The sequence below is a fragment of the Equus przewalskii genome, chromosome 15 (genome assembly GCF_037783145.1).
Source record: "Equus przewalskii isolate Varuska chromosome 15, EquPr2, whole genome shotgun sequence".
Taxonomy (NCBI): Eukaryota; Metazoa; Chordata; class Mammalia; order Perissodactyla; family Equidae; genus Equus; species Equus przewalskii.
The window spans coordinates 32,317,152-32,337,801 of NC_091845.1; the positions used below are offsets into that span (position 1 = coordinate 32,317,152).

The 20,650-nt window shown below is 36.5% G+C and overlaps 1 protein-coding gene across 3 annotated transcripts in view; it reads left to right on the plus strand.

Moving 5' to 3' along the window:
• DNAH12 (dynein axonemal heavy chain 12) overlaps positions 1 to 20,650 on the plus strand; it is a 213,721-nt gene that overhangs the window by 37,989 nt on the left and 155,082 nt on the right. For all 3 annotated transcript variants that reach the window (XM_070574868.1, XM_070574869.1, XM_070574870.1), the window contains 2 exons: positions 16,857 to 17,035; positions 20,247 to 20,382. In XM_070574868.1, the coding sequence (XP_070430969.1) occupies positions 16,857 to 17,035; positions 20,247 to 20,382 (315 nt within the window). The remainder of the gene's footprint in view (positions 1 to 16,856; positions 17,036 to 20,246; positions 20,383 to 20,650) is intronic.

Sequence of the window (20,650 nt, forward strand, 5' to 3'; positions counted from 1 at the left end):
TTGAAATGAGTCTATTCAGGTTTTCTATTTCTTCATGGTTTTGTCTTAGAAGGTTGTCTGTTTCTGGGAATTTATCCGTTTCTTATAGGTTTTCCAATTTGTTAGTGTATAATTGTTCATAGCAGTCTTTTATGATCCTTTGTACTTTTGTGGTGTCAGTTGTAACTTCTCTTTCATTTCTGATTTTATTTATTTGAGCATCTGTCTTTTTTTTTCTTGATGAGTCTGGCTCAATAAAGATTTATCAATTTTGTTTATTTTTCAAAGAACCAGCTTTTAGTTTCATTGATCTTTTCTATTGTCTTTTTAGTCTCTATTGCATTTATCTCCACTCTGATTTTTATTATTTCCTTCCTTCTACTGATTTGGGGCTTTATTTGTTCTTTTTTTTCTAGTTCCTTTAGATGTAATGTTAGATTATTTGGGAATTTTGTTTGTTTCTTGAGGTAGATTTGTATTGCTGTAAACTTCCCTCTTAGTACCACTTTTGCTGTATCTCATAGATTTTAGTGTGTCGTATTTTCCTTTGTCTCCAGGTATCTTTTGATTCCTTCATTGACCCAGTAGTTATTCAGTAGCATTTTGTTTAATCTCTACATACTTTTGGCTTTTCCAGTTTTCTTCTTGTAGTTGATTTCTAGTTTCATACCATTGTGGTCAGAAAAGATGGTTGGTATTATTCCAGTCTTCTCAAATATATTGAGACTTGTTTTGTGACCTAATATGTGATCTATCCTTGAGAATGTTCTCTTTGCCTTCAAAAAGATTGTGCATTCTGCAGTTTTTGGATGGACTGTTCCATCTGTATCTCTTATGTCCATCTGATCTAATGTGTCACTTAAGGGCAATGTTTCCTTTTGATCTGTTTGGATGAACTATCCATTGAAGTAAGTGGAGCGTTAAAGTCCCCTACTATTTTGCTGTCAATTTCTCCTTTTATGCCTGTTAATAATTGCTTTATGTATTTAGGTGCTCCTATGTTGGGTGCATAGATATTTACAAGTGTTATGTCTTCCTGTTGGATCCTGTTCCTTGTATCAATATGTAATGCCCTTCTTTGTCTCTTGTTAAAGTTTTTTTTAAAGTCTATTTTGTCTAACACAGGTATTGCCACCCCAACTTAGTTTTCATTTCTGTTTGCAAGGAGTGTCTTTTTTCATCCCTTTACTTTTAGTTTGTGAGTGTCTTTAGGTTTGAAGTGTGTTTCTCGTATGCAGCATATGCATTGGTCTTGTTTTGTTATCCATTCATCCACCCCTATTTCTTTTCTTTTTTTTTTTTTTTTTGAGGAAGATTAGCCCTGAGCTAACTGCTGCCAATCCTCCTCTTTTTGCTGAGGAAGCCTGGCCCTGAGCTAACATCCATGCCCACCTTCCTCTGCTTTATATGTGGGATGCCTACCACAGCATGGCGTGCCAAGTGGTGCCATGTCCGCACCTGGGATCCAAACTGGAGAATCCCGGGCCGCCAAAGCAGAATGTGCGAACTTAACCGCTGTGCCACTGGGCCAGCCCCTACCCCTATTTCTTTTGAGAGCATTTAGTCCATTTACATTTAAAATAGCAGTAGATAAGTATGTATTTATTGCCATTGTGTTATTTTTTTATGGATGTTTTTGTAGTTCCTCTCTGTTCCTTCTTCTCTTGACCTCTTCCCTTGTGATTTGATGCTTTCTTTAGTATTATATTTGGGTTCCTTTCTCTTGATTTTTTGTGTATTTATTATAGGCTTCTGGTTTGTGATTACCATGAGGTTCATTTATAATAACCTATGTATATAGCAATCTATATTAGGTTTATGGTCTCTTAAGTTTGACCTCTTGCTAAAAGCCCTATACTTTTACCTCCTCCTTTTTTATGTTTTTGATATATTTTTCTTCTTTTATTTTTGTGCGTCTCTTAACCGCTCATTATGGACACAGATAATTTTAGTACTTTTGTCTTTTGACCTTCATACTAGCTTTATAGGCTGATCTACTATTTACTGTATATTTTCCTTTACCAGTAACAGTTTTTCTTAGATAATTTCTTTATTCCTATTTGTGGTCTTTTCTTTTCCTCTTAAGAGGAAATGTTCCTTTAACATTTCCTGAAAGGCCAGTTTAGCGGTGATGAAGTCTTTTAGTTTTCGCTTGTTTGGAAAACTCTTTATCTCTTCTTCTGTTCTGAGTGATAACCTTGCGGGATAGAGCAGTCTTCATTATAGGTTTTTTCCTTTTGGCACTTTGAATATATCGGGCCACTCCTTTTTAGAGTGCAAAGTTTCTGCTCAGAAGTCAGCTGATAACCTTATGAAGTTTCCTTTGTATGTGTCTTGTTGTTTTTCTCTTGCAGCTTTTAGGATTCTCTCTTCATGTTTAATTCTTGACATTTTAATTATAATGTGTTTTAGTGTGGGCTTCTTTGGATTCATCTTGTTTGCTGCTCTCTGTACTTCCTGTACCTGAATGTCTGTTTCCTTCCTCAGGTTAGGGAAGTTTTCAGCAATTATTTCTTCAGATAGGTTCTCTACCCCTTTCTCTCTCTCTTTTCCTTCTGAGATATCTATTATATGGATGTTAGTATGCTTGATGTTGTTCCAGAGGTCCCTTTGACTGTCCTCGTTCTTTTTAATTCCTTTTTCTTTTTTCTGTGCAGCTTGGGTGATTTCCTCTACTCTTTCTTCCAGATTGCTGGTTTGTTTCTGTGTATCATCTACTCTGCTGTTGATTCCCTCTAGTGAATTTTTCATTTACATTATTGTATTCTTTGAGTTTTCATTGGTTCTGTTTATATTTTCCAGTTCTTTGTTGAAGTTCTCACTGTGTTCATCTATTCTTCTCCCAATATCAGGGAGCATCCTTATGACTATTAGTTTGTACACTTCATCAGTTAGATTGTTTATCTCTGTTTCATTTAGTTCTTTTTCTGAGAATTTGTCCTGTTCTTTTATTTAGAACGTATTCCTTTGTCTGCTCATTTTGCCTATTTATATTTATGTCTTAGGTAGATCAGCTGCATCTCCTGATCTTGGAAATGTGGCCTTATGTAAGAGATGCATTATGGGGCCCAGCAATGTCCTCCCCTCTCTTCACCTCATGCCAAATGTTCATGGAGTGCCCCTTGTGTGGACATGTGTGCACTTCTGTTGTCGAAGTGTTGCTTTTGCTGCAAGTGCATAGTTATGCTAGGCTGGCCCCCAGGCCATCTGGTTGTAAGGCTCAGCCATGTGCAGCTGCTACAGTCACTTTATTGGTTGGTGCAAGGGTGCAAGCCCCAGCACAGCTGGCTGCGAGGTCTAAAGCACGCAACCACTGCTGTTTTACTGTTAAGCAAGTCAGGCCCCCACTGTGGCTGGTTTTTAGGCTCAGGGGCTCATAATTGCTGCAGGAGTCCAGTGCAGCTCTCTGTGGCACATGGCTATTCTTGGTCCTCTCAGGAGCACAGATGGGTGGAGCTGGCCCCAGGCATGGCAGCGCACAATCATTTCAGGCATTGGAAGGTGGAGCATATTCCTTGTGTGGCTATTTGTGGTGGCCAGCAGCACAAGTCTGCTGTGGGCCCACATGCCCTGCCGATGCAGGCCTGTACACATGCATCACCAATAGGGACCCACTTACCCTGCCACAGAGGTCCCACACTCCCCACCTATGTGGGCCTAGAAGTTCACTGCAGGCTTGCTAATGGGTGGAGCTAGTCCCTTGGGTGGGCTGCCTGCTGCCTGACTGTGCTTGATTGCCTGAGGTGCTCTATTGGGAAAGGCAGACCCCTGTGCTAACAGGCTAGAGGAAGGAATCCAATGGCAGCTACCAATGTCTGTGTCAGCATGACTGAGCCAGGTCACAATAATGGCTGCCACCAGTGTCTTAGTCCCTGGGTTGGGGTTGGGGTTGGGCTCAGCCGCTTCCTGCATTTTCAAGATGCACTCCAAGCTTAGTAAGTGAGTCTCTTTTACCAATGGGCTGTGCACTTTTTTTTCTGGTGTTTTTGTGTTGGTTTCCAGATTGGGTGAATCTGTGTGTGGGCCATTTAAGAGCAGGGTGTTTTTCTCTGAAGTTCTATAGTTTTTCTGGGCATATTCCTCATTGATTTTCAAAGCCAGCAAAGCCAGGTATTATGGGATCTCATCTCAGTTCTGTTGAATCTAAGGCCTGGAATGCTTATTGTGGCATAGATCCACCACTGAGATTCCTGTTACTCCAGGAAAATCTTGGTACCTTTGAGTAGTTCCTGGCCATGAAATGCTGCCGCTAGGATGGATTTTTTTCCTCAGTGGAGCTGTATTTCTGCCTCTTCTACCTCTGTCAATGTTGTCCCTTGTTGTGGAGGTTCTTTTTCTTCAGTTTCCAGATCTCTCTCAGAGGAAATTGTTCCACAGGTAGTTGTAGATTTTTTGTGTCTGTGGGAGGAAGTGAAAAGATGCCCCTATGCTGCCATCTTCCAAACTCTCCCCCATGCACCTTCAGGAGCTTGTCCAGTTTTTCACAGTAAATATCAGAGAAAAATCCCCTAAGCTTCTGGCAAGGGGAGGGGAAAAGAAACAATTTTTGCTAATCTTTTTTATTTCTGTAAAGTCACTAGCAATGTCCTTCTTTCATTTCTGATTCTAGTAATTTGCATTGTTTCTCCTTTTTTCTTCATCAATGTAGCTAAAAATTTGTCCATGTTGATCTATTCAAAGAATCACCTTTTGGTTAATTTTTTCTATTATTTTTCAATATTCTATTTCTTTCATTTCCACTCTAAATTTTGTTGTTGTTTAATTTGTTGTTAACTATGTTGTTTAATTTCTACAGATTTGTGAATTTCCCAAAGTTCTTCTGTTGCTGATTTCTAATTTCATTTCATTGTGGTCAGAGAACATGCTTTGTATTATTTCTATCCTTTCAAACTTATTGGGGGTCATTTTATGCTCCAGCGTATGTGCTATCTTGGAGAATGTTTTATGTGCACTTGAGAAGAATGTATATTGTTGTTGTTGAATATTCCCTACATATCTGTTGTCTAGTTGTTTTATGGTATTGTTCAAGTCTTCTGTTTCCTTGTTGATCTTCTGCCTATTTGTTCTATGCATTATTGAAAGAGGAGTATTCAAGTCTCCAGCTATTGTTGAATTATCTGTTTTTTACCTTCATTTCTGTCATGTATTGTTTCATGTATTTTAGTACTCTGTTGATAGATGCATATATGTATATAAATGTTATATCTTCCAGATGGATTGACTTTTTTATCATTATGAAATATCCCTCTATATCTCTAGTAACGTTTTAAAAGTCTATTTCTAAAAAGTCTACTTTGTTTTATAATAGTATAGCCACACCAGCTTTCTTGTTGTTGGTTTTTCATGATATATTTTTTTCCAGCCTTTTATTTCAATCTATTTGTATCTTTGCATCTAAAGTGTGTCTCCTATAGCTGGCATATAGGTGGATCTTGGTTTGTTTGTTTGTCAAAAATCTTGTCTGATAATCTCTGTCTTTTGGTAGTTTTCATCTATTCACATTTAATGTTATTAATATAGTTAGATTCATGTCTGCCATTTTACTTTTTTGCTTTTTATATGCCTCATGTCCTCTTTATTCTTCTATTCCTTCTTTACTGCTTTCTTTTGCATTAAGCAAATATTTTCTAATGAAGAATTTAAATTTCATTAATGATTTTTTTTCAGTTTTAAAGTTTTTTTAGTGTTTATTCTAGGGCTTATTGTAGATATCTAACTTAAATGTTTTTTAGATTTTTGCTAGCTTAATTCCAATGAGATATAGAAACATTCTTATATAGCTCTATACCCTTTTCCCACTTTTGGTGGTATTTATTGATATATATATATATAACATATATTAATATTACAAACCCCAAAATACATTGTTATAATTATTACTTTACCATCTTTAGTCATCTCCTTAGTCCAATACAGGTTTGCTTCCACCCTTCACTGAGGGGCCCGAGTGCAGTGTTGCCCACCCTGGGGCACAGTGAAAAAACAGTGGTTTAAAAGGCACCCAGACTATATGTGAAGGAGATCCATTTACTAACCCTACAGTGTTTGCTAAACAGGCAGGGAACTGCCAGAACTCTCTCTGGGGTTGGAGTGCTACTTTTTGTGTTCTCCCTCTACCTTGATAGTGCAAGGAGGAGCATGGTCTAGGCATTCTAGATAGCCTGCCAAGGCAGTCCCAGTGCACTGTGAGCCCCTGGTCCATACCAGCTCCAGCCATCCCCCCAAGGTGGCCCCAGTGCAGCACACCCTAGGACCCCTCCCCCCAACCTGTGCCTCCTCCAGCTCCTGCTGTTCTGCCAGTCTGGACCTAGCCTGGCATGTTCTGGGACCCCCTGACCTGCATGCATACCAGCTCCAGCTGTCCCACTAGGGCAGCCCTGGCATGGAGTGCCCCTGAACCCCCCCACCCCCAGTTTGTGCCTCCTCTAGCTCTAGCCAGCTTTCCAAAGCTGCCCAGCACACACAGTCACATAGAGGATGCTCCTACATAGGCCACTCCCTCAAGACCAGGAGGGGTAGTTGCCTCATTCATAGAAACAAACACAGAAAGTCAAAAAAGAATTTAAGAGATAGAGGAATACATTCAAATGAAAGAATAAGATTAAACCCTGGGAAAAAACACAAGTGAAATGGAGATAAGTAGTTTACCTGATAAAGAGTTTAAAGTAATGATTGTAAAGATGCTCACCAAACTCAGGAGAAGAATGGAGGAACATAGTGAGAACTTCAAGAAAATGTTAGAAAATATATGAAAGAACCAATCATAGCTGAATAATATAATTACTGAAATAAAAAATACACTAGAGGAAATCAACAGCAGATTAGGTGATACAGAAGAACAGATCAGTGATCTGAAAGACAGAATAGTAGAAATCACCCAATCAGGACAGCAGAAAGAAGAAAGAATTTAAAACAATGAGGATAGTTTAAGGGACCTCTGGGACAACACAAAGCATACTAACATTTGCATTATAGGGTTCCCAGAAGGAGGAGAGAGAAAGGGGCAGAAAACTTATTTGAAGAAATAATGGCTGAAAAATTCCCTAACCTGAGGAAGGAAACAGACATCCAGGTCCAGGAAGCACAGAGAGACCCAGACAAGATGAAGACAAACAGATCAACACCAAGGCATTGTAATTAAAATGGTAAAAGTTAAAGGTCAAGAGAGAATCTTAAAGGCTGCCAGAGAAAAAACAACTAGTCACACACAAGGGAACCTACATAAGACTATAAGCTGCTTTTTCAGCAGAAACTTTGCAGGCCAGAAGGGAGTGGCAGGATATATTTGAAGTGCTGAAAGGAAAAAAGTACAACTGAGAGTATTCTACCTGGCAAGGCTATCATTCAGAATTGGAGTGATAAAGAATTTTCTAGACAAAGGAGTTCATTACCACTAAACTGGCCTTAGAAGAAATGTTAAAATGTCTTCTTTAAGCAAAAAAGAAAAGGCCATAACTAGAAACAAGAAAATATACAAATGAAAAAATCTCACTGGTAAAGGCAAATATATAGTAAAGGCAATGGATTGGCCACTTAAAGAGCTAGTGTGAAGGTTAAAATACACAATCAGTAAAATCAACTGTAACTACAACAAGTATTTAAAGGATACATAAAAATAAACAGTTATTAAATATGATGCAAAAAAATAAAACGTGGAGTGGGGTAATAAAATTGTAGTGCTTTTAGAATGTGTTCAGACTTGAGCAACTATCATCTTAAAATAGACTTATATATATAGCTTGATATATATGAACCTCATGGTAACAACAAACCACAAACTTATAATAGATACACAGAAAATAAAGAGAAAGGAACCCAAATGTAACACTAAAGAAAACCATCAAACCACAAGAGAAGAGAGCAAGAGAAGAAGAAAAGAGAGAAAAGCTAGAACAACAATCAGAAAACAATTAACAAAATAGCAATAAGTATATACCTATCAATAATTTCTTTAAATATAAATGGACTAAATGCTACAATCAAAAGACATAGGGTGGCTGCATGGACAAAAAACCAAGACCCATCTATATGCTTCCTACAAAAGACTCACTTCAGATCTAAAGACACACACAGCCTGAAAGTGAAGAGATGGAAAGAGAGAATCTGTGCAAATGGAAACAAAAAGAAAGCTGGAGTAGTAATATTCATATTAGACAAAACAAACCTTAAAATAAAGACTGCAACAAAAGACGAGGGCATTATATAATGATAAAGAGTTAAATCCAAGAAGAGTATATAACATTTGTAAATATTAATGCAGTAAACATAGGAGCACCTAGATATATAAAGCAATGAGTAAGAGAAATAAAGGGACAAATTGACAGGAACACAATAATAGTAAGGGACTTTAATACCCCACTTACATCAGTAGATAGATCATCCAAACAGAACAATAAGGAAACAGTGGCCCTAAATGACACATTAAACCAGATGGGCTTAACAGATATATACAGAACATTCCGTCCAAAAACTACAGAATACACATTCTTTTCAAGTGCACATGGAACATTCTCCAGGATAGAGCACATATTAGGCCACAAAACAAGTCTTAATAAATTTAAGAATACTGAAATAATACCAACTATCTTTTCTGACAACAATGGTATGAAACTAGAAATCAACTACAAGAAGAAAACTGGAAAAGCCACAAATACGTGGAGATTAAACAAAATGCTACTGAATAACTACTGGGTCAATGAAGAAATCAAAAAATATCTGGAGACAAATGAAAACACAACATACCAAAATCTATGGGATACAGAAAAAGTGGTACTGAGAAGGAAGTTTACAGCAAAACAAGTCTACTTCAAGAGACAAAAAAACCCTCAAACAATCTAACATTACATCTAAAGGAACTAGAAAAAGAAGAACAAACAAAGCCCAAAATAAGTAGAAGGAAGATAATAATAAAAATCAGAATGGAAATAGGGCCAGCCTTGTGGCTGAGTGGTTAATGTTCCGCATACTCTGCTTTGGTAGTCTGGGTTCGAGTGTTCAGATCCTGAGCGTGGACCTACTCTACTCATCAGCCATGCTGTGGAGGTATCCCACATACAAAGTAGAGGAAGACTGGCACAGACGTTAGCTCAGGGCTAATCTTCCTCAAGCGAAAAAAAGGAAGATAGGCAATGGATGTTAGCTCAGGGCAAATCTTCCTCACACACACACACACAGGCAAAATCAGAGTAGAAATAAATGCAGCAGAGACTAAAAAGACAATAGAAAAGATCAGTGAAACTAAAAGCTTGTTCTTTGAAAAATAAACAAAATCGATAAATCTTTAGCCAGACTCATTAAGAAAAAAAGACATAGGGCCAAATAAATAAAATCAGAAATCAAAGGGAAGTTGCAGCTGACACCACAAAAGTACAAAGGATCATAAGAGACTACTATGAACAATTACATACTAACAAATTGGAAAACCTAGAAGAAATGGATAAATTCCTAGAAACACACAACCTTCTATGATGGAATCATAAAGAAATAGAAAATCTGAATAGACTGATTACAAGAAATGAAATTGAATCAGTAATTAAAAACCTCCCAAAATCAGAAGTCCAGGCCTAGACAGCTTTATGGGTGAGTTCTACCAGACACTTAAAGAAAATTTGATACCTATCCTTCTCAAAGTAGTCCAAAAAATTGAAGAGAAAGAAACACCTCCAAACTGATTTTATGAGGCCAGTATTACCCTGATGTCAAAAGCAGACAAAGACACTACAAAAAAAGAAGATTACAGGCCAATATCCCTGATGAACATAGATGCAAAAATCCTCTACAAAATATTAGCAAACCAAATTTAACAATACATTAAAAGGATCATACACAATGTGAGATGCATAGATCAAGTGGGATTTATTCCAGGGATGCAAAGATGGTTCAAGATCTGCAGAACAATCAATGTGATATGCCACATTAACAAAATGAAGGACAAAAATCATATGATCATCTCCATAGATGTGGAAAAGGCATTTGACAAAATTCAACACTCATTTATGATTAAAAAAACTCTCAACAAAGGGGGTATCAAAGAAACTTACCTCAACGTAATAAAGGCCACATATAGCAAACTCACAGCTGACATCATACTCAACAGTGAACAGCTGAAAGCTTTTCCACTAAGATTACGGACGAGAAAAGGATGCCCACTCTTGCCACTTTTGGTGAGCAAAGTGTTGGAGGTTCTAGCCACAGCAATTAGGGAAGAAAAAAGGCATTCAATTGGAAAGGAAGAAGTAAAACTGTCACTATTTGCAGATGATATGATACTATATATAGAAAGCCCTAAAGAATGCCCCTCAAAACTATTAGACCTAATAAATGAATTCAGTAAATTTTCAGGTTCCAAAGAAATCAGTTTTGTTTCTACACACTAATAATGAGCTATCAGAAAGAGAAGTTAAGAAAACAATCTCATTTACAATTCCATCAAAGAGAATAAGGTACCTAGGAATAAATTTAACCAAGGAGGTGAAAGACCTGTACTCTGAAAACTGTAAGAGATTGATAAAAGAAATTGAAGACCACACAAATAAATGGAATGATATACTGTGCTCATGAATAGGAAGAATTAGTATTGATAAAATGTCCATACTACCTAAAGCAATCTACAGATTCAGTGCAATCCCCATCAAAATACCAATGGCATTTTTCACAGAACTAGAACAAAAAATCCTAAAATTTGTGTGGAACTACAAAAGACCCCTAATAGCCCAAGAAATCTTGAGAAAGAAAACAAATCTGGAAGTTTCATGCTCCCTGATTTCAAACTATACTACAAAGCTATTGTAATCAAAACAGTATGGTACTGGCATGAAAACAGACACATAGATCAATGGAATAGAATAGAGAGCCTGGGAAGAACCCTTGCATATGTAGTCAATAATCTATGACAAAGGAAGCAAGAATATACAATGGGGAAAAGACAGTTTCTTCAATAAACAGTGTTGGGAAAACTGGACAGCCACATGCAAAAGAATGAAACTGTACTGCTATCTTACAACACATGTAAAAATAAATTCAGAATGGATTGAAGACTTGAATGTGAGATCTGCAACCATAAAAGCTCTAGAAGAAAACATAGACAGTCAGTTCTTTGACATTGGTCTTAGCAATATTTTTTTGGACGAGTCTCCTTGGCCAAGCGCAACAAAAGCAAAAATAAGCAAATAGAATTACATCAAACTAAAAAGCTTTTGCACAGCAAAGGAAATCATAAGCAAAATGAAAAGGCAACCTATTGAATGGAGAAGATATTTGCAAATCATACATCCAGTAAGGAGTTAATATCCAAAATATATAAAGAACTTACACAACTTAATATCAAAAAAACCCAAACAGCCCAATTAAAAAATAGGCAGAGGATTTGAATAGAAATTTTTCCAAAAAGGACATACAGATGGCCAACAGGCACATGGAAAGATACTCAGCAGGGAAGTGCAAATCAGAACCACAATGAGATGTCACCTCATACCCGTCAGAATGGCTATTATCAAAAAACCAAAAAAATAACAAGTGTTGAGAGGATATGGAGAAAAAGGAATCCTTGTACACTGTTGGTGGGAATGTAAATTGGTGCAACCACTGTGGAAAATGGTATGGAGATTCCTCAAAAAATTAAAAATAGAACTACCATACGAGTCATTTCTGGGTATTTCTCCGAAGAAAATGAAAAGACTAATTCGAAGAGGTATATGCACCCCTGTGTTTATTGCAGTATTATTTACAATAGCCAAGTTATGGAAACAATGTGTGTGTGTGTGTGTTTGTGTGTGTATGTGTATAATGAAATCTTGCCATTTGTGACAACATGGATGGACTTAGAGGGTATTATGGTAAGTAAAATAAGTCAAAGACAGACCAATACCTTATGATTTCACTTATATGTGGCATCTAAAAAACAAAACAAATGAACAGAAACAGACTCATAGATAAGGAAACAAACTGGTGGTTACCAGAGACAGGATGGGTGGGGGATGGAAGAAATAGGTGAAGGGGATTAAGAGGTACAAACTTCTAGTTAGAAAATAAATAAGTCGTCGGGATGTAATGTACAGCATAGGAAATATGGTCAATAATATTATAATAACTTTGTGTGGTGACAGATGGTAACTAGACTTATCACGGTGATCATTTTGTAATGTATATGAATAGCCAATCACTGTGATGTACACCTGAAATTAATGGGATACTGTATGTCAATTATACTTCAATTAAAAAAAGGAAAAAAAGGGAACCTAACCTCAGCAACAGGTAAAGTCCTCCAGCTGGAAGCTGTGCGCAGAGAGAGCCCTGTGTTGTTGAGCGCACTAGTCTGCAGTGGAGTTTCCACCTTGCTGAGCTGAGAGCAGGGAGGAAGGGAGTAGTCTATGTTTAAACCCACAGATTCTCACTTTTCTTACCAAATTTTCGTAGATTTTCCTGAATAGATATTTCTTCATTTTTCTATACTCTTAGGACCATTTCCAGAGGCTTTAAATGCTTGTTTTAAAAATAATTTTCACCAGTTTCACTAGAGAGCAGGTCCAGAGGGCTTCTCATTTTGTCCTGTTAGAAGTTTCTTCCAGGTTTCTTTCTGTAATGTTTTTTGTCTGGCTGCTTTTAAATTTTCTTTTTTTGTTGTTGCTTTTCAGCTTTTGGATTGTGAAATGCTTTAGTGTTCTTTGTTTTGTATTTCTTCTGCTTGAGAAGAAGTAGTGTTGAGATTCTTGGGTCTGTGGGTTTATAGTTCTCATCAAACTTGGAAAGTATTCAGACATTATTTATTCAGTATTTTCTGTTTGTTCCTCTCCTCCCTCAGTTCTGGAATTCCAATTACATGTGTATTAGACTGCTTGATATAATTCCAGTGTTTACTGAAGCTCTGTTCAGAGTTTTCGGGTTTTTTCTCTCTATGCTTCATTTTGGATAGTTCTTTTGCATTGTTTTAAGAACTTATTTCTTCTCTGGTGTTAAGCTGCAGTTACTCAAGTAAAATTTTCATTTCGGATACTGTATTTTCCCAAATATTTTTGTGTTTTATTTTCTCTTTATTATTTTCATATTTTTTCACATCTTTGAATATATAGAGCTTTTTTGTTAGAGTATATTTCTAGTAGGTTACAGGGAGGCTAGCCTGCATCATTTCAGTCACCATATAGTGCTTTTCCATTTTTCCCCAACATTTCTGTGTTCTGCAAGTATTGCGCTTGTTTGGTTAAATTTAATTTCTAAGTATTTTATTTTTTGAAGCTATTATAAATTGAATTTTTTTCTTAATTTCATTTTTGGAGTGTTCATTTCTAATGTGTAGAAATACAGTTGATTTCTGTATATTGGTTTTGTGTCTTGCATCCTTACTGAACTTGTTTGTTAATTTCACAGTTTTATGTGTATATTACGTAGGATTTTTCTATATCCAATATCATGTCATTTGCAAATAGAGATTGTCTTACTGCTTCCTGTTGATGCGAATAATTAATAATCATTCTATAGCAGAGTTTTATTTGAGCCAAGCTGAGAACTATAGCCTGGGAGTCCAGCCTTCACTAAGGAAGGAAGCCCTTTGAAGAAGAGTTTTCATGTGGTTTTCAGCACAGTTATATACCATTTCCAAAAGAGATATATATCAAGCATGACAGGGGTACATTCTTTCAAGTGTTCAGGGAGATATTTTGTTACAGATCAGCACATACACAGCAAGTCAACATGGCCTTGATGCTGTTGGAAAGGAGGCATTCAATTTTATCATTAAAGATTGCTGATGTCAAAGGAAGGGAGGCATGAATTTTTTTATCTTCAAAGAGTACATTTTTTTGCTTTAGGCTAACGATTAAAGCAGGTGTGCAATATGTGTTTGATAGGCTGTAAGTCAGGCTGCTCTGTTTAAAATAAAATTCAGGCTAAGTCAAGTTCAAACCAGAATGGTTTCCCCATATACTTGAAAATATAAAATTTCTTGTATCGTTCCTTTCCAATATGGATGCCTCTTTTTTTTTCCTCTTGCCTAATTTCCCTACCTAGTACCCCCAGTACAATCTTGAGTAGAAGTAGTCAGAGTAGATTAGATATTTCTATCTTGTTCTTGATCCTAGAGGGAAGCATTAGTTTTTTAAACCATTGAGTATAATGTTAGTTGTAAATTTTTCCTACATTCTCCTTATCAAGTTGAGGATGTTATCTTCTAGTCCTTGTTGTTAAGGGCTATTACTATGAACGAGTGTTGGATTTTGTTAAATGGTTTTTCTGCATCTATTGAGATGATTACATGTTTTTTTTCTAATATGCATACTTTTTACCTTATTTGATTTTCTTTTCTTGTGAAGAAGATTGGCCCTGAGCCAACATCTGTGCCAATCTTCCTCTATTTTATGTGGGATGCCACCACAGCATGGCTTGATGAGTGGTGCTAGGTTCATGCCCAGGATCCAAACCTGTGAACCCAGGGCCGCCAAAGTGGAGCACACGAACTTAACCACTACATCACCAAGCCGGTCCCTTATTTGGTTTTTATGTGCTTATAAATCTATATTATGAATTGCTAAATGCATTACTTTCACAAAATCAGAGATTGTATATTCTCATTCATTTGTGTTTTACCATATTTCTCAATACAATGCTGAGCAGAAAATAGACACAATAAATGTTCTATGAGCTAACAGCTAAATTTTTTGTGATCGTGGCCATAGCTTGTAGTATCAATGGGCCCTAGATCTCTAGGCTAAGCTTGTGTTTCGTTTGGTTTCACAATGACTCTGTCCTTAGGTCTAGTATTTTGCTGTGAAATTTTCTTGAATTTTATAATTTCTGGATGGTTTATGTAACTATTTAAAAATTTACTTTTAGGGTTAGTAATATATCCCTGGATTTCTTTGTCAATTCTTGACATACTATGGTTCTGGTTGAGATGCCTATTTTGGTGAAATACAAAATTATGAACTATAACATATACGTAGATGAAATGATATGATACTTGGGATTTGGGTAGAAATAGAACAGGGGATTTGTTAAAGGTATAGAGAAAAAAAGATTTGCCATGAGTTCATAATTGTTGAAGCTGTATAGTGGGTACATTTTGCCTACTTTGGTATATTTAAAATATTCCATTAAAAAGTAATATAATTGTGAAATATAACATAATACGGAAAAGCATGGGGCCGGCCCAGCGGCGTAGCAGTTAAGTGCGCACGTTCTGCTTCGGCGCCCCGGGGTTCGCTGGTTCGGATCCCGGGTGCGGACATGGCACTACTTGGCATGCCATGCTGTGGTAGGCATCCCACATAAAAAGTAGAGGAAGATGGGCATGGATGTTAGCTCAGAGCCACCCTTCCTCAGCAAAAAGAGGAGGATTGGCAGCAGTTAGCTCAGGGCTAATCTTCCTCAAAAAGAAAAAAATTAAGAATTGATATACATTAAATAAAATTTTAAAAAAAGAAAAGAAAAGCATGTAAAGCATATATGTGCAGATTTATAGGTAATTATAACCTAATAACCACTTAGAGTAAGAATTAGAACTTTTAACTCTTCAGAAGCTATCCATGTGCCTCTCCCCAACCATAACTTCTCCCTTGTTTATTGGTAACTATTATCCTGGAATTTCTTGCTTTTCTCTATAGTTTTACCACCTATGTATGTATTCTTAAATAATATGGTTTAGTTTTGCTCATGATAAGTTTATATGAAAGATAGCATATTCTATTTTTTCTTATTTCATTCATCATTGTGAAATTCACCCATATTTTGCATATTGTCATAGTTTATTACACCATAGCACTTCATTGTATTAATATGCTATCCTTTCTACCTTAAATGGACATCTGTGTTGTTTCCAATATGCCATATTTTCTTTGATCCATTCAGCCCATTTTCTTTGCCATGTCTGTTAATTACATCCCAGAAAAACTGGATGATGGTACTTGAGAATAAGAAAACATCTATCTCCCTTCTCCAATGCCATCAGCGCTATTTACTCTCTATTTGGTATGATTCCAACTAAGAACCAATCAGGCACTCAGTGTAGTCTTTGAATTAATTAATTAATATCCTCAGCTCTCTTTAAGGCTTGAAAATTTTAAGCCAAATCTGCTAAATACTAGAGACACTAGAAAAATAGGATAGCCTTGAGAGAGAGGGAAATGAAGGGAACATCTCCTTAAGGAGGAAGAAACAGAATGGGGCATTTTGATGGAGGGTGGAGATGGGGTGAGGAGGAAAGTAGAGAGGAAACATTAAAGATGGGTTGTGAAATCAAGTCAAAGTTGCCCAAAGTTGGTAGGTATGTTTCACTATCACAAAATGCAACATAACTTGTTAGGTTTAATTCCATACTACTTAGTTTAATTTTTAAAAAGTATCCCAGTGTCTAGGTATTAAGAAGTTGTATAAATTCCAATATCTTGGATCTCTGGTAATGGCAGAGCACAATGTTTCTCTCCTTCTGGATTATTTTCACCAAAACAACAAAGTTCCTTATATTTCTTTTCCTGAAATTTGAATTAGAATCTTCAGCGAGGCATCAGTTATGGCACAAGCAAGTATTAGTCAGCTACACAAATTGTCACATGATAAAGGTTTGTTTCTAAACAGAAAGATCAGTTGACTTCAGGGATTTTTTTTTAATAGGTACTGAGGGAAATTTTACCTTCTGGAATGTCCAGATATTAATGCTGTAAATGGCATTGTATTGGATATTTATTGGTAGATTGGCAAATCCCTTAGTGAAAATGCAGGTGAAAAAAATGTTTATGCAACAAAGGGGAAAATTTTAGTCACTTAGCAAAAGGAAATGAATTTGCATTTATATTATACAATTAAGAATTTCACTGTAATACAGTACTATAAAATCACTGATGAATTTGAAAATTCTAAACATTTTTTGTTTTAAATGCTCTCTTCTTAAGTTTATAGAAAAATTTTTCAGTCTTGCCTCAGAAATAATGCTTTTGCCTCAGTGGGTTCATTACCCTATGGTACGTTTGGATTGTGAAGATTTGAAGACAGGCCTAACAAACAAAGCAAAAGCCTTTGCAAATATATTATTAAATGACATAGCTTCAAAACATAGAAAAGAAAATGAAAGGTAAGTAAAATTAATTGCCAAACTCAGAATTACAGGGCTAAAAGAAATTGTTTGCTAATAATAATTCTTATTTAAAAACAAAAGATTAAAATATAAGTACTTACAATTTTTTCTACATAGCTGCCTCTTAAGGAGATTCCTTTGTAGTCTCATTGGTCTGGTTTCTTTTTTGTTTGATACTGTTTGAGGCTAGTTTTTAGGCAACCTAGGATTTGTAAAGAAAAAAAGAAAAGAAAAGAAAGAAGCCAGTGTTTAGATACAGGTTGCGTGAAAATGGAAAAACTAGGGATTTTCAACATTCTTGGGAAGATCTGGGATCATTCCTGACTACAGGGTTTACTTGCTGTGTCACCTAGGTTGTTTTTCTCTTCTGTGAAATGGAGATGGTAATACTTATTTTGCAGGGTGGCTATAAAATTGAATTAATAAGCTAGTGGCCTGCTAGCTAAATGTGTCATGTAGATGTGTTTTACTTGTCTCACATTGTGTTTTATTTTATTTGAACAAAGTTTGAATTTGCCATCAACATTTCAAAATTAGATTTCACACACATACATGCACACAAAATCCCAATCTCTTGCTTTTCTTGAAAAAGTGGGAAGACTGTGCCATTCTGGGTCTGCAGTGATAAATGTTGCTGAGAAGTAGTTTCCTTTTTAGACAGGGAATGTGTCCTCTAGTTTGTTCACTCAGTGCTCAAGCAACTCATCATCCAACTCATCTAACTCATTTATTACCTGTCTGGCTACCTCAAAGGAATCTTCATTTGTAACTTCTGTAAGGATGAAAACTAATATATATAAATAATATATATAAAGTACCTAGCACAGTGCTTGGAATATGGTACTCAATACAAGCTTTCTGCTACATTCTGCTTCTCTTCTCTATAATCCTTATGTTGCATTTCCTAATTGAGTTGAATATTTCTTGGAGAATTTCTTATTTCTTTTAGTCTTAGTTCTCACTGCTTCTGAGACATTTCTATATTTCTGTCCTCAAGATTGCAGATTCGTTCCTCCATAATATCAGCGCTATTGTTTAGGGAATCCATATTTTTCTTAATCTCTTCCATTGTGTTTTTCATCTCCAATATTTCTAATTGGTTCTTCTTTATAGAAGTTCCTGATTTCATTGAACTATCTATCTATGTTTTCTTGTAACTCATTGAGTTTTTTTTATTATAGCTATTTTGAATTATTTGTCATTTACATTATAGATTTCTGTGCCTTCTGGATTGATTTCTGGGTACTTGTGATTTTCCTTCTGGTCTGGTCTTTTTCCACATTGCTTGATGGGGTGTATTTGTGCTTCTGCATAGTGGTAATATGTGGTCGCAGCTTCCACCTGCCACCACTGGGTGGGGGTCAAGGGCTGTGTATTCTGAGCCCATCCTGATCTGCAGCTCAGCTCGCAGCTGCTGCTTTTTTGAATAGGGTGAACTGGGGTGCCAGGTAGGGCGAGAAGCACTTTCTTTTGCCTGCATGATCCCTGGAGCTTCTCACTCTGTCCTCGCTATCTGCTCTCCTGGGGTGCTAGCTTACTGAAGACACCCCCGCAATAGCTAGTCACCGCTGTGTGGCGCTTTCCCTCAGGCTGTGATGGACCTCGGAGAGCAATGGTGTTCCCATGGAGGGCCACCCCTTCCCCCCTTTCCTCTCCAAGCTGTGCACAGTCCCAGGGTCACTGCCATTCAGTATGTAGAGATTTCCTTACCTCCTTCCACTTCCTATGGGGAGTCCAGCACTCCACCTTCACACATATGGCTTCATGGGTCTCTTAGACATCTTTTGTGTTGTGTGGATGTCCTCTGTTGGTTTATGTGTATCCTTTTTGCTTATCTTAGAGGGGAGAGTTTAAGGGGTGTGCTCATTCTGCCATGATGCAGACGTCACTCATCCTCCTAAATGTTTGATAATTAAGAATTAATTATCAGCCCTACATGTTCTGAGTCCTGCTCACCTCTCCAACTTCATGTTTTGTCCTCTTCTTTGTATTCATGCTGGCCTGCTTACCACTCCTAAAATATGCCAAGCTTATTGCTACCCCAGGCCTTTGTCCTTGCTGCTTTTTCTTCTTTGGAAGTTTTTTTCTTCTCTCACCTTGAATATCACCTTCCTAGAGAGCCCTTCCCTGGCTACTCTATATAAAATAGTGGCCCCTTCTCTACACTCCAACATTCTTTATCCCCTTACCTTGCTTTATTTTTCTTCATATCACTTTTTACTACCTAACATTGTGTTATGTATTTGTGTGCTTTTGTCTCTCTCCTCCGCTTGAGTGTAAGCTTTACGAGGGCAGGGACTTGTTTGCTGCTCTATCTCAATGTTTAGAACTTTGCTTAGCACATTGTAGGTACTCAATTATTTATTAAATGAATGATTAAGTATAATTACCCACAGAATATAAATGAAATACCTGCATGAGCTAAAATTTATTTTTAGAATCACTTAACCACTATTATATTTTGTTTTTTCATGGAGTTTTCTGATATTTCTGGTAATGGCCTGACAATACAGATATTGCAAAGCACAGGGAAAAATTCCAAGAAAAGTACCTTTAGTTAAATAATGGCTATAGAGTATCTAGGTTCATACTTACATACATAGGCTATCCTAAGAGAGTCACAGATTTTTTGAAATGTGTACAAGGGTTTGATTTTTTTACTTGCTATATTGCCTTGTTTCCCAAGAGGCACTAGTAATAATAAATAAACTAATGGCTAAACTAACAATTATAGTTACCAGTAAATGAGAATGTGCTAGGCCCTTTACATTCATTATTGTATTATGACAATCAAACAAGATGAATGTTCATGACTTCACTTTAAAGATATGGAAACTAAGCCTCAGAGATTTCCTTAAGTCACAAAGCTAGTAGCAGCTGAGGCAGGATTTAAATTTAAAGCTGCCTGATCCAAAGTATGCTCTATATCACACTGCTTAACTGGGTATTCAAGAGAGTTGAAGAGATTGGTAAAAAAAAAATTTTTAATATACCATAATTTCCACATGAAAATGTTACCTTAATTTTATAGATGTATGTTATATGCTGAGTTATCAAATAAGTTATGCTTAAATATTTTAAATCTTAGTGAATTATCCAATTATTTTTAGGATATCACAGTTCCTATTTTATAATAATCATAACACACTTACTGCATATGGTAAAGTATTAATTTCCATAACTATAGTAAAGGAGAGTGTTATGTCAGTATTTGTAGTGAATTTGAAGCAATTAAAGAGCATGCATTGAAAGTCCCTGAGACAACAGAAGAGATGATGGATCTGATATCTTATGTAGAAAAAGCCCGGACTGTAGGAATTCGGGACTTGATTTTACGGATCCAGGTAAGAATCTTTTAATTTACATATTTTAAAATAGTTTTTTCTTTGTGAAATATGATAAACATATTGAAAATGTATAAAACGTAGAGTTAAACAAATAGTTATAAAGTGACCACCTGTGTTGCCACTACCCAGGTCAAGAAATATGATATTGCCAGGACCCCAGAAACCCTCTGCATATGACTCTCTGATTGTAATTACTTCTCTCCCTGTCTTCCCTAGAGCTTTCTACAGTAATTGTATTTTTTCCTTTAGTTCTCAAACTATGTGT